Genomic DNA, 23,674 nt, shown 5'->3' on the forward strand with positions numbered 1-23,674 from the left:
ATTCAATCTTTTTAGTATCTTTTCAGCAGCTTGACCTGCTTTGATGAACGTAGTATTAAAATATGTAATAGTACATAGTCAATTTTAAAGGTACAGCACCAAAAATCCTCTGTTTAATTCTGAGGGTCTGCCACGGGTCTAGCAGGGATGAGGAGGGATGAGGATCTTTAGAAAGTAGTCTTTATTCAATAAGCACCAGGAGCCAATAGCAATAATCCAAACAAGATGACAAGGGAAGACAGAGGCGTAACAGCTTTACATACATGCAACATATGTAACGAAAACAATGGCAAAAACAGGGGTATAAATACACAGAAATTCAAGGTGACTTTGTTTCTTAGAGAAAGCAGAACACAAATGAAGATTTTTAACTCCAACCGTTGCAGTCTGTGAGCCGTATAATGTATGTCAATGGTAGCAAAATCTATCAAGAGTAAAAAATAAAAAAAAACATGCACGGACAAATCCATATTAAACACTTGTGACGACACACTGATGTCCAAGAAACGAAACGATCGTTTTGTCAGCACGCGATCACTTAAGGTCAATGTACAATGTACATGATCTGGCATAGTTTACGCAAGCGCCGGAAGTGATCTCTCGTGTGTATCTCCACGCTATATCGTGTACATTTACCTCATTTAATGAAAGTGATCGCGTGCTGAAGGCTGTTGGACATAGTGGTGTATTTGAGGTAAAATAAATACATAAATACTGTTCGGTTCCTCGCACAAACCGATCATTTTGTGTCGTAAGACATCAATGTGTCATCACGAGCCGCAATATGAATTTGTCTGTGGATGTTTTTTTTACTCTCATAGATTTTGCTAAGATTCACATGCATTATACGACTGTCAGACGTATAATGTTTTATCATACTAAAACTATTATTCTTGGATATATTCACTATGTGTGTTTTCATAGAACTCAGCTGACATGTTTGTTTAAAGGGGTGGTTGCATGCGATTTCCCTTTTTTAACTCTAGACAGTGTGTAATGTTGCTGCTTGAGCATAAACAGTATCTGCAAAGTTACAGCGCTGAAAGTTATGGCAGGTTATTGCCTACAGAAATGGCCGGTTTGGACTGCACCGAGCTTCTTTTCTGGGTTGGTGACATCATAAACCCTTGCTAGTCACCGCAGATGTGACTTCTGCCCATAATGGTAAGGGGCGTGGCGTTTTCGGACAATCTGTGCTTGGCACTTCAGCCAATAAAAATACATGAAACTACATTTGGCCATCTAACTAATCTAAGACCATTGTTTTTCGGAGGGATGGGCTTCATAGAAGCAGGAAGCAAGCGAGCCGTTCAAAGGACAGTCGAGACAGCGGTGTGGAATAAAGATATAATATAAGAAAAATACAGCATTTAAAAAAAAGAGGTATTAAGACATGTTATACTGCACCCCATAAACAAAATCAAGCCTAGAAAAAAAACACAGAACCATCCCTTTAAAGGACAGCACTGGGCAGGATGTGGAATTGAGTTTTTTGCCAATTAAATAAAAAAAGGGGTTTTATCCGATTAATCAAAGATAAATAAATAAATAATCTGCTAACTAATCGATTATCAATAATTGTTATTTGCAGCCCTACTAGGCTCCATTAAACAAGTTCGATCCCTATAAAGATATCATAGCAAACACAACCCACAAATGAAGGCACAAGGTTTGAAACAGAATGTATAGCTGTTTTGGTCCAAGAAACCTTGATTAGCATTATAACTGCTTTTTACAATTGAAATGCTAGAAAAAAACTGCAAAAAAACAGAGGTTTTAAAAAATAGCCTTAAAAAAAATAACAGGCTTGATAATAGTACTTCACTCGACCCTTATCGATTAGAGTCGAGATTCTATGGACAACTGAAAATTTAGTGAAGGAGGCTTACATGACTGTGTTGATGCCAGAAAGCTGCTGGAACATCTGGAGTCCACAACCCACGATGAGAGCACGGCGAGCCGGAGGGTAGGTCAACATGCGCCAGATCACTGGGCCCTCTGAAAGCACAAATATAAATACATATTTACGTCAACATGTGGACATCAACAACAAGAATGACTCACACATCCTATTATGAGAAATACCTCTGTCCTTGTTAAAGCCCCATTTACACAGACAGCGATTAAATTGATTAAATGAGATTTGAGAGCTATGTCGGATTCATGGCTGTAGATTTTGGAATGGATGGTATCCAGTTTATGGATTAAATTAAAGCCTTTTTTTATGCTTCAAAACGACCGGAAATTTGAGTTGCACCAGGAAGAAACAAAACCTGAGAAATCGTGGTTTGAAACAATTACATTTATAAACATTGCTGTAAATTGAAACTCAAACACACGTGCGCGCACACACACGCACACACACACACACATTACATTTAGAAAACACTTTAAATATGGAATATTTTAAGACTCATCATTAAAATCATGATGTTCAGGATATTCATCATTTGGACATTTTTATTCAGAGGACAAAATCTAGTCAACAAAAACTTTTATATAGAGTATCTAAGTCTTCAAAAGACTTTTAATATAGTCATACTGACTACTTTTATGATACTGCAACAGTTCTGTGTGAAGAACTTTACTCTCTGTGCGCTGTTGCCAAGAAAAAACATAACTTTTAAAAGAAAAAAATATATATCTCTCAAACGTTTGAAGTTAAAATGGTTGCCTAAGATTATCATAATCTTTATCAAAGGATGCTAATCCGTGGCATTAAAATGAAGTACATATATTTGTTAGTTCAATCTTTAAATTATTCCAACACAATGACATATATTTAATTGATTTCAAACATTTAATATGAGCAGAACAGATATTATTGCTGAAAAATCATGAGTATTGTGCAATTGAGAGAGCAAATGAATGGCATTGGGGTTTGGAAATAACATGAGGATAAGAAATTAATGACAGAATTTTCATGTTTGGGTGTATTATTCCTATAATTCTATACACTCCCCCACACAAACCCCTGTTGGGAAAGAAATTGTCCTGTGTTAGTCTGATTTTGTCAGAGGAAGCTTGCAGGTTCTCATGCTGAGTGATGACTGGATATTCTCCAGAGACAGCGACTAGAGACACTTATTTGATTACCGCTCCCAACTCAAATTCATGAACCACTCGGAATAGGACTGTACAGAGGAACAGCACTTTTAATGAGACACTAACTTCATCGGCTCAGACATGCAATCCTTACTTCCAAACAAAACTGGTGTGCTCTTTTTAATCTAATTGCAGTGGGTTTATGGAACATGGGATCTAAGGAAGCACCAGAAGTCATCATGGAAGTTATACAAAACATTTGCATCATGTCTAAGATTATGGGAAGGACTGCTTCTTTTCCTTAATTATCTGTTTTAAAGTACAACTTTCAAGTCAGACATATCTTTCCTTTAATTTATATTTTATTTTTTTATTGTATTGTTATTAGTGCATTGCTGTCCACCATGTCACAGCAGTCCACCCCCAGTTCTCTGTGATTGTGGTCTCTAGATTCAACACGTCTACAGTTCTGGAGAGCTTAAACCAATCAGTAAACATCTAGCATCGAGGCAAATGCTAAATAATAACTGTTGTGACTGAGACAGATCAGACACACAATTATTTTTTATATTTAACAAATAATCCACAATACCTCTGAGGTAGAAGCAAACTATGAGGTAGAGTTTTGTGGAAGCAAAATACAGCAAAGTTTCTTGCTTTTTTCACATGCAGACAGCAACATTGTCAAAACGATCCCTGTTCACAATGATCAGTAAAAAAGACTAATAAGAATGCTGTATTATTCATGTCAGGCCAGTAGTTGGCCCAAAAATATGATCACCCTGATGTCATTCCAGACCTAAATGAATTTATTTCTGCATAACATGAAATAAATTGAGTCTGTTTTTTTGTTTTGTTCATACAATATTCAAATGGTAGCCTAACCAAAATGGCATCGTTGCCAACATTCTTCAAAACATCTTCTGTGTTTCACGGAAGTCATGCAGGTTTGGAATCACACGAGAGTGAGTAAATGATGACAGCATCTAAAAGCAGTAAATTTACTTGACTTCATCTTAGCTCAAAATAATCAGTGCTTTACTCTCAAGTGCATTTCTGTGTTACAAAAAAAGCAATATTAAGTTTATCTGCATTTGCAGCAAATTCGATAATATCTATCATTATTTGTAATTGTCCTAGTTTTATTTATTTACTCCAATTTAGGGCCCCAACCCCAGCAAAAACATTCACGGGGAACTCATGTGCCGGATGTGCTGGGTTTACCAGAGCCGAATTTTAGCCCCAATCCAGCCCTGCCAGAAATACAAGCTTATGCAACAACTTTAGCATTTTACTGCTTTCCAAAGTTTGATTTTGGTGAACTATGACCTGCAAATTCTCATCACGTGAAGACGTGTGATCAGTAGAAGATCCATACGTAACTGTGTGACTTCTTGGCTGAATTAAAAGAATGCATATTTTTGCAGTAAAGTCGAGTGTGGCAAGCAGGGTGTAGCCGAGAGCTGTGGGAACGGAGCAAGGCTGGTGGTGCGGGTGAACGCTCACACGCTCTGCAGGCGACACCTGTCTCGAGTCCCACGGAGGAGCTTTGAAATAATAAAAGGAAGGCGTGATGACAGTGAAGGAACAGAGAGGACCAGCCCTGGACTTTATGCTGTTGTTTTGTTTTAGTTTATGTGGCAGTCGTCCGAGAGAAGTCTAGTGTGACCAGCTTTAGACTGTTTTACAAACCAAAGGAATTTAGTCTAAATAAAACAAAACTGGTGTATTCCAATACAAAATAGCCTATTTGAAGAAGAGTTACAAACAAGTATTGAGTTTTTCTCTTAACATACTTTACACACTTAAATTTGCTGTCATCGTGACAAAGATCTCCTCTTCATTTCCATGGAAACCACTCGGCCAGTTAGCTTTACTCTTTGCTAATTAAAAGGGTGGGCATTAACTGAAGCACTGAAATGTTAGCAGTATGGTGGCTGGTGAAGGGCCTAGGTTGCATATGGCTTGTGTGTGTGTTTTTTTTTTTTTTTTTTTAAGAGAAGGTAATTCTTTTCCTTTTGATCCTCACATCATGGAACCCACAATTATGTTAAACTGCAATGACACTCGCCTAGAAAACATTTTTTTTTCTTAAACGCCTCTGAAAGCAATTAGAGTGTGCACTCTTAACTAGTGTGGCAAAAGCTTCTTTAAGTGGAAGTCATTTTACACATCAATTACTGTTACATGATCTCTTAACAGTGAAGAAAACCGACTCAGCAATCACACAATGGTTTTATAGCATTTCATAACACTGAGTTTGGTTTTCGGGTTATGCTGCAGTACATTTTTAAGACATTCTAAAAACCACACCTGATGTTACTGTCAGATTCAGTTGTTGTTTCCGTTTCATTTTCATAGACTTTTAGTTTGTTTCTCATTATTCCCTGTTTCATAGGTTGTCTTGGGCTGTGTCCATAATCACCCCCTATACCTTTAAATAGGACAGCCTTTTTTATTGTGTTGTCCGAAACCATAGTGAACATTATTGCGTGCACTCATTGAATCCCAATATGAACCACAATAACGAGTGTGCATCTGATGTACATTCAACGGCTAGAGAATACCCATAATGCACTATGAGGGTCATGCCGAATTAATTCCCACGTCTCGCCAGAAGTTTAATCACCCATCCAAACATTTTCCAAACAGCTGGTCCAATGTGGATACAGTGTAATATGACACAGGCATCCATTCCTTTTTTAATTTGTATTTGTGGATATATAATTTTCTCTATATAATGGACCTCAATGGCAACCAACAGTTGAAGGTTCCAATCAATGAGGTTTCAAGAGGCTTCAGAGGCTCTGCACAACTCCATCTGAGGAATAGGGTCTAGTCTAGTGAAAGGATCGGCCATTTTTAAGAAAAATAAAATAAAAAGGATATACTTTTAACCACGAATACGTTACTACAGTGTAGGGCTGGTATAAACGATTATTTTTTAAACGATTAATCTAGCGATTATTTTTTCGTGTCCGATTCGGTTACGAATCGATTCGATTATCGATTATCTCCCCATTAATTGCCTAATAGCAATTTATACATGTTGATTTCATTATCTGAATGAAAAAAAACTAATTCCTTAACATTGCAATATATGTTTATTGCTCTTAAAATTCCAAAGTAAAAGACTATACAAGAACAATGCATTCAATAAAATCATAACAAAATACACACACACACACACACACACACGCACACACCCTATTTTGAAGTTACTGCACTCTGCCTTTGTATTGTCTGCAAAAAATGTGGAGTCATGCCAAGGCAAAAGGCAGTAACTTCCATTTTATCAATATTTGGTTGCTGATCACCTTTTACAAAATCAATATAGTAACACCTGTATAAAATCTAATGATCATGGCATTTATTTTGGATGATTTACAATTAATTATAGCCATCTTCTTATTACCATCATGTGCTTTGGTTGCATTCTGATGCCATTATTAAGGACACAATACGTCTTGTAAAGAGTATCTTCATTGCTGTGCAGCAAAACTTACAGGTTGATAGGTGGCACTGAATTATATGAACAAGATAAGATTATTTCTAATGAGTAAACATTTGCATATATAATGCAAAGATATAAAAAATAGAACAAATAACAAATCATGTAAAAATGTATGTGATTGGAATAAGATAAATAGCAAATAGTGCCGCTGGTCAATCAAGGGTTAAGTTTGGCTATCACTCTAATGACAGCACTGACTGGATCGGATTGCCCATTCATAGGCTAAACAGAGTAATTATTTATTGCAATATGTTTTTAATATGTTTTTATCTAGTAAAAAAATGATACAATAGGCTACATAGCTTAATTACTTTTACATCTTTGAATGAAAATCGCCTATCGCCTAAAAGGACAACTTTTAGATTGACGTGAACGGCAAGTAGGAATAATTCTCAGAATGCTTGTGGATTAAACATCCCCGATGACGTTCATTGCCATGGATTTTATCGGGTTTACAAGAAAAGGTAGGATATATGGATATTATTGCGAACTGTTACTACTGATTGTATGCGTGAGCTCACGCTGTCACGGCATTCGAGTGCACACAGTCGTGGGCAGCCCCAGACTGCCTGACAGCGCGCTGAGAGAATATTCTGCATTATGAAAACATGTATGACAGTACACAGGCTACACCGTAACTTAAACGCGGCAGACTTTAATAGATAGTAAAACAAAGGCGGGACACCATAACTGGATGTCGGTACCGTAACTTAATTTAAACATCTGTCTTCCTGTGTGCAGAAATTTGTTTATGTAGCAGTGACAACAAAACGCACGCTTGCTCCGTGCTGCCCGCAAGCCTTGCACTTCTGAAAGTCTGAGGAGTGTTGCTACCATAGATATACATAATAAATAATATACTTAATTACATAATATACTTTATTATGTATATCTATGGTTGCTACTACTCTCCGGCGCCACCATCTTTATTTTGAGTCTGACGAATCGACGCGCATATTTTGCGTCGACGTATTTTTTGCGTCGACGTCATCGATGACATCGACGCGTTGTCCCAGCCCTACTACAGTGTTGTGATTATTCCTGGCATTTGATGTCATCATGTCGGAAAGGTCAGGGGAAGTAGATGTACATGGAAGTACCTTACCAGTGCTGAAAAACTCCATCTCATGTTCTCCTCCAACTTCAAAATTGTCCGACATAGTGGTTTACAATAATGTTTTATCTTTGCATGTTAGTTTTAACGCTAGGTCGGTACTTCTACGTATGTCATGGCCACAACGTTTCCGATGACGTCATACCGTAAAGAATCACAACACTGAAGTCTAGCGCTCGTGGTTAAAAAGTATATAAACTGTATTTTTTTTCTTGAAAATGATCAATTGTTTCACTAAATAAGACCCTATTCCTCAGCTGGGATTGTGCAGAGCCTCTGGAGCCCTTCAAAGTCCTTTGAAATTGCATTGTTTTGAAACTTCAACTGTTGGTTGCCATTGAAGACCATCCTGGAGAGAAATCCTGGATCCTTAATTTCCTAAAAGAAATCCTTAATTTCTTTTGGGGGGTGAGTAAATTATCAGGAAATTTTCATTTTAAAGTGAGCTAATCCTTTAAGAAATAGTTTACTTGAGTAAAAGTAGAAGTAGTATTACTTTTCTAGTTTGAGCCAAAATGAGGCAATGTGAGCAATATGGAGCATTAAACACTCTCATGTAATTTCTGTTTCATTCATACTAGTAGCCCTTGGAAGTGCACTATTGAGAGATTAATAGAAGTATTAATAATATTTAATAGAAGTATTTAACTTATGGCGTTCCAGGAAATCCCTTATATGGACATCCGATATGGCAACAGCTGAATAACATGCATGATAGAGATGTTTCTAATTGAAAATGAAGACAATAAAAACACGATAGCAATGATATATCTGTGATTTTCAAACCTTGGGTATTATATGACAATGATGTATAGGCTTAGCCTAGATGCACCCTAGCGGCAGCGAATCTAATCTGCCACAAGTATCGTCTAGCAACTCTCAATACACGTCTGAGCTGTAAAAAACAAACTCTGGTCGGGCCAATCACATCGTGTATAGAGTCGGTGGGCAGGGTTTAACATAATGACGGCCGAATTGTGCTTGCGTGCTTCTAGTAAACACAGAAGCTGGCGAACGGCGGCCTTTCGAATCAGCTTTGAGCTTGACTCTGGAAGACTTGGAGTTAAGCTTTTCTCTGAGAAACGAACAAAGAACGACACTGAAGTCATTCTTAAGAAGGGAAGATGTGTTCAAAGTTTTGCCGACCGGATACGGCAAAAGTTTAATCTGTCAACTAGCTCTGCTTCACCTTCGTTGCACTGGTTGGTGTAGCGCTATCCTATTGCGTGCAGAGGGAGTTTCAAAAGACAACCGTTTATCCCGCCCCTCGGATTGAGCCCTGTCAATGGTGAGTTTCCAGACCAAACATCTTGATGTGGGTCTAGCTTGTCAGGCTAGTATAGGCTATCTTTAATGCAATTCTAATCGACCATGAAATAACGCCATCCTTGTATGAGCTGAGTTTCCTATTTACCTCTGGTAATATCAATGGTTTCATAAGCTGCCAAAATACAATTTAAAAACATAGCTCACACTATCATTCACTAAAATATTGAAACGTTAGCGATACTTTTTCAAAACGCGAGGGCCAACGCTCGGTTTAAAGTGTAGCTGACCTATGGCTAAAGTGTTGCTAATATACTGGTTATGTAGAATTACATGAATCAAGCGTTTTGATGTCATTTGAATTTGAAAGGCTTAATTTTAAGAAGAAACATAATTAATCTGTTTACTTTCAAAAATGAATGTCCAATGAAAAACATTTTGGTAATGAGGTTTATTGAAACATTGGCAGGGGCAGTGCTCACAACATCATAAATGCTATTCAACATTTATCAATACATTTGTTGTAAAAAAAAGAATCTGCTATCAATGGATGTAGGATACATGTTTTACTCTTTGTGCTAGCTTGAAGAAAAACTCACTTTACAGTCATGTTACAGCATTCTGTACCGTTCAATTCCATGACCACAGCACTAGAAAGACATCAGCTGACCAAGCAATCTAAAAAGAAGACCATAATCGATAATGCTGCCTGAGACCAGTTGACCTCCATTGATAACAAAAATCTCTGCCAGTGATATCTGAATCAATTCAAAGACAACAGGCTGATCAATGTGTCATACTTTGGAACAGCAAGAAGGCAGTCAACTAATGTACATTCATCAGTCTCTAATCAAGCATGTTCTCACGCTAATTGCGCTACAATCCTCTGTCAGCGCGACTGACCACTTGTGTATTATTATGAGACAGTTCAATGGAGGACAGGCAAAGAAGGTTGGCTCTTTTCTTTCATACACACCATGGCAACAAATCAACAATAAGATGTATGTGCCATTAGACAGTCTGATATCTCTTTTATGTGCTTCTGACCGTGCCTCAGAGTCAGAACGGTTGCCAGACATCCCCATTTTCAATCACCACCTCGGCCTCTCTATCTCTAGCTTTGGTTAAGCTTGATCCACCCCGCAACACAGATGCACCTTGGCAGCTGGGTAGTTATCCAAGAGTGCCCTAGGTGACTGGTTGCTAGGTTTCCAGACGTGCCTAGGAGATGGGAGTGAGGTCTCGCCTTCTCAAGCTTATTCTTGCATTTTCCCTCTCTAGTACTGTCACCTAGAAGCTTTCTTCAATCTGCTAGGCTTGGAAAAAAAGGCTACAAAGAAAGTCACCAGCGCTGGGTTACTAGTTTGTTACTGATTCCAAATGACATGAAAAAACATGTCAATAGTAACGTAATCCATTACATTTAAGGTAATATAATCAAACTACTTTTTGATTACTTTTAGATTACTTTAGACTTAACTCGTTTGTCAAATTGATTTGAATAGGATAATCTTATATATACACATATTATATATATATATATATATATATATATATATATATATATATATATATATATATATATATATATATATATATATATATATATATTATGAATACATTTTTATATAAAGTACAAAGAGAACAGTATCACTAATGTTCACGTTAAATATACACCATCGTGTGAAAAGGCCTAAAGGCTGTAAGAATAGCTTACTGTTATTTTTTGCAGTAAATAAATAGTATTAAGAATTGCCAAGATGATTAGTTCGGCCACTAGTTGACACAACAATGACAACAATGTAGTGTTCAACTGCTTCAACCCCTATTACCATAGTAAAACCAGCTAAAGCCCCAAAAATACAAGTACATACATTGCAGTATACACTAAAAATAATTCTAGAATTCTAGATTTCTGAATTATGTCAGTGCTTTGACTTCATTTCCACTGACTGGATTACGTTCCCTAAACAGTATATTACACCAATATTGACAAAATGTCAACATTTTCCACCACGCAGACATAAATGGTCTTTATATACAGACAGGTTTATCACAGGTTTTGTCGGGTAAGCGTTCACTTTTGTGGCCTTTTGAAAGGAGAGAACTATATGTTCCCAGATGGGCAGTGACATTTCGCCGACACAAAGCTCATAGGCATCAGTGATGTAGTGAACAAAAGCATATTGTTTGGTAATGGCACCCTATAGCCATCGGGAGGGAATCTTCACAGAGTCATGGCGGAAAGAGGAAGAGTAGAAAAAAACGAGGAGCTGACTAATTTACTGTAAGTGTCCAGTTCTGTAACCATGCACAAACCACTTAAAAATAAACTGAAATCAGTTCATGAGTAAATTTCTTAAATATGGTCTTTAGATTCAGTGATTTGTTTGAATAGCACTTTTAAGTTCTGCCAGGAATATTCAATGTTACGTCACTTATTACATTCAAACCTAACAATCATGTTCTAATACTTGCAAAAGATCGGAACTTACACGTCTGAGACTGAGTTTGCAGATGCTGACGCCAATATTTACGTCCATCGTCCTCACCACCACCAGGATGGTCCCTGCCTTTACCTCCCAGGGTGTCGGTTGCACCCCTGCCTTCATCTTCAGCCAGTGAATTCAGAGTCTGTTCCCCTCGAGACGAGAGCTAGGGACGGGGCCAACGCCAAATAATCTCTAACTATAATACCTGCTGGTCTGTTAATATCTTAACACACTGTTACTTAATCTGGCCTCCTGAGTCTTTCTGGTAGAACTAGCTTGTTTATTGATTCTGTCAAAGTGAGTGTCCGTGAATGTTTTCGGTGTTACAGTAATAAAATATATAACTATATTAAAAGCCATTCGTAAGTGGATTTCTCTTAAAAAATGTAAATGATACATACCGGTATGTGGTGCTTTTAAAGCAATGCTTTGTTTGTTTGTGCTAAAGTTACTAGCCTGATAAGCTACTCTGCTAATGCTAACAATACTGTGAGTTTGGGGCTTGACCGAACAATGGTAGACAGAGGGCATAAACTTAAACGCACCATTGGCACATTGCTATGCAGTTACAAGAGTGTTCTAGGTTGTTGCACACAAAATACAGCAAGGTTTACTTCACCAAAATGCTGAATAAAAAATATAGGGGCTGTAAACTAAACTTGGTAACAGTTTATTTTGATGCTGGCTTTTGAACATTCTGTTGACTATAAGTAACTTTGCAACATGTCAACTAACACTCAGTAGCGTATTAGTAGATTTTCTGTTTAATTTTCTGCTAAACCTTTATTGTGACGCTCCCGAAAAAGACATCCTACTGACTATAAGCAACTTTGCAAGAGCATGTCAATGTATTCTAACCTTAACCCCAGTCTTCTAATACTCTAATAACACTGTGAGAGTTAGTAGACATGTATGTGCAAGGTTACTTATAGTCAACAGAATGTGTTCATTAATTTTAAAGTCCCTTTATTATTCTAATGTAATTGTACAATGCTGTCATTCTGACATGCAACTTGTCCAGTTTTATTGTTGAAATAACAATAAATGCATACTTAATTTCATCCATTTTGTTTATACCTCAACAAGCCATGAAATTCATGCTGATCAGTTACGCAAAAAGATACTTATGGTTACGGATTTGTAAGTATGCCAATTAGTAATAATGATTCTTCCTATATAGCAAACACCACCTTTACAAAAACCTTTCTAGTGCTGTTTACATGAGACTACATCCTCATTCAAAACATTTATTATATATATATATATATATATATATATATATATATATATATATATATTCATATTCTAAGTAATTACAGGAATTACCTATTCATCTATATTTCTCAAGAACATCAGTGTAACCCCGTAACTCCGAAGTGTGTAATCCATGTAACCCCGAGAATACTTTTCTTTCTAATCATGTACATGCAAGGCTCTTTATTTGTAAAAGTCAGAAGGTTTGCTGACAACTGCAGAAGCCTGGAATATGATCTAGCTTCTGCTGTACTTTCATTTAATATTAATAAGCTGAGAAAAATCCTACAGGAGAATAGAGGTTTTCTCTCGCTCTCTCTCTTGTTCTTTTATACCTTTTCCATCTCCTTTTTAATTACGTATATGCTGTGAAGTTAGAGACAGGACTACCCAATGGTAAAACAGTTGACATTGTGAGAGCAGAATACTGGCAAAGATAATCTCTAAAGCTTCATCCTGTAAATATTTCTGAATCAATCATTGAATATTAATTGGTTTGGTAATGGCACCTTGTAAAGCTACTCAAAAATAATGACATATAATGATTCTTTATTTAATAAACTTAAACTAAGTGCTGTCAAGTTGATTAATCACATTTAATCGTATCTAACATAAAAGCTTTTGTTTATATAATATATGTGCATATATACATTTGTGTGTGTGTGTGTGTGTGTGTGTGTGTGTGTGTGTGTGTGTGTGTGTGTGTGTGTGTTTACAAATGTACATATGAACACAAACTTTGATGTTAGATACAATTAAACACGATTAATCCATTTGACAGAACTACTTTAAATACTATATATAAATATCTCAGATGTTGCGATAGCAGCATGCTAACATCATAAAATGAACAATTTTTAATATCTGTAAAATGTTAAAGTCACCATAAAAATCTAAATTTTACACAATGCTGTCATGCTTATAAATGATTTTGTCACGCAGGGAGTTGCAAACTAAGATGGAAAATAAAAGAGCTGAATATATTAGCAAGACTCTTTAATAAAAAAGAACGTCTTGGTTATGTATGTAACCCTCGTTCCCTGAGGAGAGAACGGAGAAGTAACGTCAGTGACTGACGAATGGGGGTTTAGATCATCTCCGAGACTAGAAAGTGCCCAATGGCAGTGCCAATCCCATGGGCATGCGAGATTTGCATGCATAACTCCGCCTACCCACGTGGGCATATAAGGAAGTAGCTGGCATAATCACATTATGTTTTACCTGCTAAGGAGCCAAGTTGAACTCCGTTTCAGCGGTACAGCGGATGTGGCAGCGGGACGTTACGCCTCCTTTCCCTCCTCAGGGAACGAGGGTTACATACGTAACCGAGACGTTCCCTTTCGTTCAGTCACTCCGACGTAACGTCAGTGACTGACGAATGGGGGTCCGAATGTAATCACGCCACTCGGCTGTCTTCCAGTGCCCTGCGCAAGCGTGAGTGCCCTGATGCAAGATAGGACGGTCAAGGGCCTCTACTTAACGCAGGAATACCAAGGTACAATGGGAGGCATATTCCAGTTGGAGATATGCGCCAAGATGCCTACCCGTAGGGAGGACTTAAGGATACACGTATGACCCGAGGGGCTGCATACGGAAGATCACTGAGGTACCAGCCGCAGGTGGATTTTTAACCCTAGGAGGTGGCAAGGTTGCCAAGGGAATACACCCGCTCAGGGAGGCTTACGGTGGAAATACACATGTGGGGGTCGCCGGAGGGGAACCATGCACATGGGGCACCTGGCCGGACACGAGTGTCTGGGCTAAGGGCAGACTTACTGGCGTCGGCGTCGTCAGTGCTGGAGGAGCTCAGGGCTCTCGGGGAGCTCACCTGAGAAAAATATCGCACGTATCCAGTCCGTGGAGTGGAATGGCGAGCAAGCGAAGACACCTGAGCCAATCCATTACCGGCCACTTGTAGATGCGAGTACATAGTCGGATATAGGCTCCACTCAAAGATTGTAGAATCTGGCGAATGTGTTCGGTGTCGCCCAGCCTGCAGCTCTGCAGATGTCTGTCAGCGGAGCGCTATGCGCTAAAGCCCAAGAGGAGGCCACACTCCGAGTGGAGTGTGCCCTGACCCCAAGGGGGCATGGGCGCCCCTGCTGCTGGTAAGTCAAAACAATGGTGTCCACTATCCAGTGAGACAACCTTTGCTTTGAGAGAACCTTCCCTTTCAGCTTCCCACCATAACAGACAAAGAGCTGGTCTGAGGTCCTGAAACACTGCATCCTGTCTACCCAAGCGCGGAGGGCGCGTACTAGACAGAGCAGTGCCAAGGCTGGGTCTGCCTCCTCCAAAGGCAACGCTTGCAGGTTCACCACCTGGTCTCTGAACGGAGTGGTGGGAACCTTGGGCACATATCCAGGCCGGAGTCTCAGGATCACGTGAGAGTCACCTGGCCCGAATTCCAGGCATGCTTCGTCAACCGAAAATGCCTGCAGGTCCCCTACCCTCTTGATGGAGGCCAATGCAGTAAGGAGCGCTGTCTTCATAGACAAGAACTTAACATCTACTGACCGCAAAGGCTCAGATGGGGCCCTCTGCAGAGCACTTAAAACTACTGAGAGGTCCCAAGAGGGTACGAGAGGAGCACGAGGAGGATGTAGTCTCCTCGCACCCCTCAGGAACCTGATGACCAGGTCGTGCTTACTTACCGGTTTACCGTCCAAGAGGTCATTGTAGGGGGCGATAGCGGCCACATACACCTTCAGGGTGGAAGGAGACAGCCTTCGATCCAACCCTTCTTAGAGAAATGAGAGCACAGATCCGATCGGGCATTTCCAGGGGTCTTCTTGGCGGGAAGAACACCAACTGACGAAGAGGTTCCACTTCAACGCATAGGCCTGCCTCGTGGACTCGGCCCGAGCGGAAGTGATGGTAGCCACCACCGTAGGTGGTAGGTTACTCAAACCTGCCGCGTCCCGTCCAGGAGGTTCCAAAGATCGGGACGCGGGTGCCACAGGGTGCTCCTTCTCTGAGAGAGGAGATCCTGTCTCAGAGGAATCGGCCAGGGAGGGGCTGTCGCAAGGAGTACTAGTTCTGGAAACCAGGTCCGGCCGTGCCAGTACAGGGCGACCAAAATGACCTGCTCCTTGTCCTCCCTGACATTGCACAAAACACGTGCAAGAAGGCTCACTGGGGGAAACGCATACTTGCGTAGGCCCTGCGGCCAGCTGTGCGCCAGAGCATCCGTGCCGAGCATGCCCTCGGTCAGGGAATAGTACAGGCTGCAATGGGACGAGTCGTGGGAGGCAAACAGATCTACCTGTGCATCCCCGAACTGATCCCAGATCAGGTGGACCGACTGGGGATGGAGTCTCCACTCCCCAGGGATTGGCTGAATCCGTGAGAGCTCGTTGGCTGCACGGTTCAGGATCCCCGGGATATGGACAGCACGAAGGGACCTCAGGCACTTCTGACTCCATAATACGAGATGGCGGGCGAGTTGGGACATGCGGCGGGAGCGTAGACCGCCCTGGTGGTTGATGTATCCTACAACGGGCGTGTTGTCCGACCTGACTAGAATGTGTTGACCCTTCAGAAAAGCTAGGAAGCTGAGTAGGGCGAACCGTACTACCAGCAACTCGAGGCAATTGATATGCAGGCAGCGCTGGCTCTCTGTCCAGGAGCCCACGGCTGCATGTCCATTGCACATGGCACCCCAGCCCGTGGTGGACGCATCTGTTGATACAACAACATGCCTGTAAACTCGTTCTAAAGGCACACCTGCCCGTAGAAAGCTGAGGTTCGACCACTGGATGAGTGTCTGTCTGCAGGCCCTAGTCACTGGGACCCGGAGCATGCCAGACTGCCATGCCCATCTCGGGACTCGATAGCGAAGCCAGTGCTGAAGCGGTCTCATATGAAGCAATCCAAGCGGCGCCACTGCCATATGCCCCAGGAGCCTCTGAAACAGTTTCAGTGGAACCGCACTCTTGCTCTCTAACTGACGGAGGCAAGTCAGCAGTGACTGCGCGCGCTCTTTTTTAAAGCTGCGCGCACATGACGACCAAGTCGATCACCATACCGAGAAAAGAGATCCTCTGTACGGGGCAGAGTTTGCTCTTATCCCAGTTGCCCCGAAAGCCCAGACGAGCTAAGTGGTGGAGAACCAGGTCTCTGTGTTCGCACACCCGGTCCCGAGAGTGGCCCAGTATGAGCCAGTAGTCGAGATAATTCAGGATGCGAACCCCTTGCTGCCTGAGTGGCGCAAGGGCTGCCTTGACAATCTTCGTGAAGACGCGAGGGGACAGAGCTAGCCCGAATGGGAGTACGGCATACTGATATGCCCACCCTTCGAATGCAAACCGTAGGAACGGTCTGTGTCGCGGAAGGATGGTCTAATGGAAGTACGCATCCTTCAGGTCGATCGCTGCAAACCAATCGAATGGACGAACGCATTCGAATAGGCGTTTCGCAGTCAACATCCTGAACGGAAGCCTGTAAAGGGATCGGTTCAGGACGCGAAGGTCCAGGATTGGTCGTAACCCACCGGATTTCTTCGGTACAATGAAGTAGGGGCTGTAGAAGCCGACTTCATCTCGGCTGGAGGGACGAGCTCGATCGCGGCCTTCGCCAGTAGGGTAGTGATCTCTGCACGCATGACAGGGGCATTAGGCCCCACCATGGTGAACCGGACACCCCCGGAAGCAGGGAGGAGCTCGCGCGAACTGAATCGCATAGCCGAGCCTGATGGTCCGTGCGAACCAGCGGGACAGTCCCGGCGGCTGTAGCCACGCTCCCAGGGAGTGTACCAACGGGGTCATACGGCGTACCCTCGGTGGGGCAGCGAGGCAGTATTACCGGCCCGGACTCGGGTGCCATAAAGGGGCCCGGTGTCGGGGCGCTGGTAACAACTGCGCCCTGACAGAGGAGACCAGGGAAGGACTCGCATTCCACTGTAGTCTGCTCTGAGAGGGGGCTGGCGACAGAGAGGGACGAGAGCGGCATGGCCCGGGGGCGGCGCACACTGCTGCCACCGGTCTCTGGGTGCTTAGAGATGGGTATGTCAGTTCTTTCTTTAACCATAATAAGGTGCTGCCACCCCGGGGGGCGGCAGCAGAACGAAAAATTCTCCCCCGGCCCTCCACCGGGGAAGGAGCAGTCCTGCTACTGTCTCCTGGAAAGAACTGCCCATCTCTGAGCTGTCCGCGCCAGGAGCGCTGCTTAGCCTGGCGTTTAGCGGGCTGCGGGGCTGGCGCGGACTGATGCGGCTTCTTGCGGTGCGCTCCGCGGCCCGAGTGAAGGCTGCTGCTGTGGCCGCGCGGGAGCGGGGGGGACCGCAGGAGGCCGCCCTCGGCGGCCAGGCAGCTGAGGCGACTGTACCTGCGGCGCTTTGGGTGCAGCAGCGGGCCGCTGGGGCAGTATGTGCTTGATAGAATCAGTCTGCTTCTGGGCGGCCGAGATCTGTTGGGCGCAGCTCTCGACCGCACCGCCAAATAGCCCAGCCTGGGATATGGGGGCATCAAGGAAACGAGTCCGCTCGGCGTCCCGCATATCGGCCAGGTTGAGCCATAGATGTCTCTCCTGGACCACATGTGGACATCACCCGGCCCAGGGAGAGCGCGGTAACCTTCGTCGCCCGGAGGGCGAGGTTGGTTGCGGCACGCAGCTCATCTCTGAGCCCTGGGTCGGCTCCACCCTCGTGCATGTCACACAGCAAGTTGGCCTGGTAGGCCTGAAGAGTTGCCATGGCATGCAAAGAGGCGGCGGCCTGCCCCGCAGCTCTGTAGGTCTTCGACACAATTGACGATGTGAATCTACAGGCCTTGGAGGGGTGCTTAGGATTGCCACGCCAGGAGGAAGAAAGGAATTGGGGGCACGGCTGTCCTGACGTGGCGCACCCAAAAACCAATCGTCAAGCCGCGAACGCTCTGGCCGGGGCGGAGGGTTCCACTCCAGACCAAGTGCCGCGGCCGCCCGGACAAGCATGGCTGTCAGCTCCGGGTCCGACTAGGACAATGCTGGCGCGCCCGGAGGCGGCAGCACAGCTGAATCATCATCCTCGGAGGACTCTAGTCCACCTTGTGATGCGGTCACCGACATCTCGTCATCCTCTGGAGCGCCGAACGAAACCCGCGGACCGGTCAAAACCGAGGCCGCGGGCTCCATCACAACGCTCGCAGGTACCGATGCAACAGAGGGGGGTGTGGGCCGAGGCATGAGCGTCGGAGCTGTATTCCACACCATCACCCTCAGGTCACCCTGGCCACCAGCCGAAGAGACGCCCAGAAAGGGAGATGATAGGCTTCTAAGCGAAACCCCCATTCGTCAGTCACTGACGTTACGTCGGAGTGACTGAACGAAAGGGAACTCAAATTACACTTCAGTTTATCTGGAAACAAAAAAATACAAGACAAACAGAATTTGTCGCCCCCCTAAAGCATCAATCACTGTTCCCTACTTTAGTTCACTAATACAGTTCACTTGAAGGAGTGTATGAAAATTTGACAGCCGTTGTGTGTACTTGTGGGATACAATGAGCGCCCTCAATAATGTCCACTATGGATTTGGACACCATTACAAATGGCTGTCCCCTCAAATAGTGCCCTATACCCCCCCCCCCCAATTAAAAATAAATATGTGATAAAATAAATATTAAATGCATTTTCTAACTTCTTTAAACCTCAATACTCATTGCTGTCACTTCTTATTCATTAAGTTATTTAAAATCACAGTGCACTATTATTTTGAGGTAAAGTACAAAATACTGTAAGGCATTTAACTCTTCCAAAGTGTTTTTTTTTCTTCCTTTTTTTCGGCAATATAGAATTTGATCTTAAAAAACTCTCCAAAAAACATTTAATAGCACTTTTTTTAGTGCACCTCAACACGAAATGATTTATGAAGACACACACACCTTAATAAACAAGATCAAGCACAAAAGTCATACTAATAATAATAATATTCTAAAGTTATCCTAAAACGTTTTAGAAGAAAATTAGGCCTTTTTTTTTTTTTTTTTTACAGCGCTTTACAATCATATCCAATCATAAAGGACTTTTTATCTCCCCACAGTCAAAATTTAAGGGCAAGAGAAGAACAAAATGCCAAGTTTTTCAGAGTGAAGCAACAGTTCAACAGCACATTACAGCCTGATAATATCCCACAGCATGATGGAAAATGATGTTTTCACAGATGACAGGAGAACATAAGGGACAAATACACTTTACACAGCTGTCTGTCTCCACTGGCTTAAACCCTGTCCCATTTACCCTCTCGAGACTGATCTCACCTGATCTCAGTGCTGTTGTCATTGGAAACACGATTTACACAAAAGCTCATCGTAAATGTAGGGTTTTTCATTTTAGAGCGAGACGCCAGCTGCTTATTCAACATATTTCACTGAGATCACCCAGAAAAAAAGAAAAGAAAAAAACAACATTTAAAAAATGACTAAAACTGACCTGAATTTCATAAATTAGTATTGCTGTACTACTAACCATCCTACTTCAGTCTTAAAGACATCATCAAATGATCTTAAAATAAAAATAATGAAATAATTTTCAATTGTCAAATCATTTCATGGGGTTTTAAATGCAGTATATGGGGCATGTTTTCCTTATCTAAACAGTATTTCCATGTATTCTTGCACTTTTATCAGCATGCATTCAGAAGAGCTCTTTTCAGACCAATAGTCCAAATTCACAGAGCTTTCTAATAACATCATCAGCCATTATGTGTGAACTGTATGAAAATGTATGAAAAGCCTCTCTTCTATTTAACATGCTTGAAAAGCTCAAATTATTCAAGATTTCTGGGACATTGTTCTAGCCGCCTGTGCTTTTCTGCTTCCCGCAATCCTCATAAATGTCACCAAAATGGCAGCATTTGCAATGAGAAGCTCATCTCATATTGTAAGACAATCATTGTGACAAGAGTGCATGTTTGTGTGTCCGGTTAGACGTGGCAGGAAAGAGGTTTTAGGACAATTTGTCATACCTGTATTCTCTGTTCCTGCTCATTAAGGAAACATCTAGAAACATCACAAAGGTTGCAAAAGATTAGCCGTATATTTTTACTGGGAGCCTTATATTGTAAAAGCTACAGACTGTATGTTGAATGAACATAACAGGTCATACATGACAGAAACGCTGAATGGATCATTATGGTCTAATGCTCTCTGGTCTTGTTAATATACCGTACTAAAAGCCTGAGATCCAATCTTCTCACATTATGCTTTATCAAAGGATAATCTAGGTTATTTTCAATGTTTCGCTCTATGATACAATCACTATGATTGTATCAGAACAAACACACGTACATTATATAACCATATCCAAAATAAATAAAAAATGTTCCATGCATTTTCAAAAATATGTTGGAAGGCTTTTTGCTCACATAAAAAAAGGTATTTTTTATATAGGCCTTCAAGTTGTACAAGTATGATTTCATGCATCGAGTTATGAAATGTGACAATAAGGAATTAGCTATTTATAATGCAAAGAAAGTACATGTTGCACTCTCAGTATTGCCACAAGAGGTGCTATAGTGTATAGTATAGACATTTGTATAGACATTAGTGTAAACCTTTACAGTATAGTTAGGGGGTATTATATAGTCTCACAAGACACCATTTCCAACTTAAACCAGGAAAAATGTACACTCAGGCCAATCATTTACACAACAATGGAAACTTTTGAAAAACCGTAAGGCACTCTAAACCGTGCCACAAGCTCATAGCATAAGTCTTTACATGCAAAATGGTTGAACAAGTTGTCATAATATGTCAAGCATATTTCTATACTTTCTATATTTCCAATAGACTTTTTACTAAATCTGTCCCGAATTGGTAAATTGCTCCCAGGTGAATCTTGACTTTCTCTAACGAAGGTGCTTCTCATGAAACATCAACTAGCATATATATATATATATATATATATATATATATATATATATATATATATATATATATATATATATATATATATATATATATATATATATATATATATATATATATATATATATATATATTTCTACAGCACCGCATGTACAGCTTTTCCTTTGTTCACATTTCTTCTTTAGGTTTTTTTGTGTGCTGTCTTTTAATTTCCTTATCTCAATGACATGTTCTGTCAATAAAATTCAGTACAAACAGTAAGAGTGTAAATTTTAATCTTTTCCATTCTCTTGCAATTACACTCGCACATACACTAAGATGTAATTTACAATTGACAATAATTGTCATCAAAACTTTAGCCATAGTTCCCTTTCAGTCGGTCACGTTCGACGTACGTCGGACTTAGACCGACGAATTGGGATCACTCCTGGGAGCCCCTATCAGCTTCGAGATATAGAAAACGGGCCAATGAACATTAGCGTGCGTGCTTTGCATATCGCACCCCGCCCCGCTGCGCGGGTATAAAGCGGTCGGGAAGCGATCGTCACGCACTGTTGTCATTCACTTCGGAGCCGAACGCCGTTGATGAAGCATCTGACTGCCTTCTATCTAGCGAGAGAGAGAAAAAAAAGTGTGCCGGGGGAAATTGCTCGTGTTGGCCAGACGGCACAAGATAGCGCGACTGTGATCTCACTGCTGCTGAGAGAGCTGCTGTTTTCACAGCAAACTGAGAAACTGAGCAAATTGCACTACACACACACATACACCACACACAGTTGGTTCGGTGGGCGTGTTCCTTTTCTGGTGAGAGCAGAAACAGGCTGCACACAAAACCTAATTCTGTCGTTATTCTGCCGCGGTCGATTCCTGGGTGCTTCAACACTAAAAGAGCAAATTTTCCTCACAAAAAGAGCTACACGGGTGACGTGCCGTCCTTTTCAGGATGTCTTTCCACCCGTGCGTTTCTGGATGCGGTTGTTCCCTGTCGCCCGCTGACGGTCACAAGCGCTGTATCACGTGCCTGGGCTTAGAGCACACTGAGGCGGCGTTTGTGGATAGCTTGTGTTCTCACTGCGGGAACATGACTATCTCGGCGCTTAGGTCGAGACTCGCCTACCTTCGAGAAGGTAGAGTCCCCCTACCCATAGCTCGATTTAGGTCTATTCCTGCCCAGCAGAATATACCTACTTTGACGGATGGTACTTCCGGAGGATCCCATTGGCCCCCCATATGCGCGGCCGACGGTGTCCTTTGGGGCACCCGCGGACGAGCAGATGATCGCTGCATTGGAGGGGGGGGGGTTTCAGTCCTCTGGGGATGAAGATTCGGCTGTACTGCCTCCCTCTGGGAGAGTGACAACGGTCGAGTCGGACCCTGAGTTGACTGCTGTGCTTTCCCAGGCCGCCGAAAAGGTCGGGCTTGAGTGGAACCCTCCACCACGTACCGAACCTTCTAGGTTGGACGATTGGTTTGCCTTTCTTCCCGGAGGTGCATGAGCAGCTGACAAGATCGTGGAAAGCACCTTTTAGCACCCGCGGGTGACCTAGTGGCTCCTCTCTCCTCACTACCCTTGATGGCGGGCAGGCCAGGGGGTATGAGGGTCTCCCGCCGGTGGAGTGGGAGACCGTGAAGGCCTACAGGTCCTGTGGCCAGGCCGCGTCCGCCCTGCATGCCATGGCGTTGCTTCAGGTGCATCAAGCACAGGCACTCATGGACATGCACGAGGGTAGTGCTGGCCCAGTCCTGGTTCTAGGTGGCCTGCCACAGACCGTGGTAGGCACCTCTATGCGTTGAAGTGGAATCTGTTCGTCGATTGGTGCTCTTCTCATCGAGAAGACCCCCGAAGATGTTCGGTCGGGGCCGTGCTTTCCTTTCTACAAGACGGTTTGGAGAGAAGGCTGTCTCCTTCCACCCTTAAGGTGTATGTGGCCGCAATCGCTGCCCATCACAAACTAGTAGAAGGTAAGTCTTTGGGGAAGCACGACCTGATCATCAGGTTCCTGAGGGGTGCAAGGAGATTAAATCCACCTCGCCCCCCCCTCTATACCTTCTTGGGACCTGTCTCTGGTGCTCAGGGCACGTCAGAAACCTCCCTTTGAGCCTTTGCAGTCAGTAGAGTTAAAAATTCTGTCTCTAAAGACAGTACT

General features: G+C 42.5%; 1 protein-coding gene across 1 annotated transcript in view; it reads right to left on the minus strand.

The window, feature by feature from the left end:
* LOC137049760 (proton myo-inositol cotransporter) overlaps positions 1-23,674 on the minus strand; it is a 99,811-nt gene that overhangs the window by 50,634 nt on the left and 25,503 nt on the right. The window contains exon 4 of the mRNA XM_067428402.1: positions 1,890-1,998. Within this exon, the coding sequence (XP_067284503.1) occupies positions 1,890-1,998 (109 nt within the window). The remainder of the gene's footprint in view (positions 1-1,889; positions 1,999-23,674) is intronic.

This window comes from Pseudorasbora parva, chromosome 20 (genome assembly GCF_024679245.1).
Source record: "Pseudorasbora parva isolate DD20220531a chromosome 20, ASM2467924v1, whole genome shotgun sequence".
Taxonomy (NCBI): domain Eukaryota; kingdom Metazoa; phylum Chordata; class Actinopteri; order Cypriniformes; family Gobionidae; genus Pseudorasbora; species Pseudorasbora parva.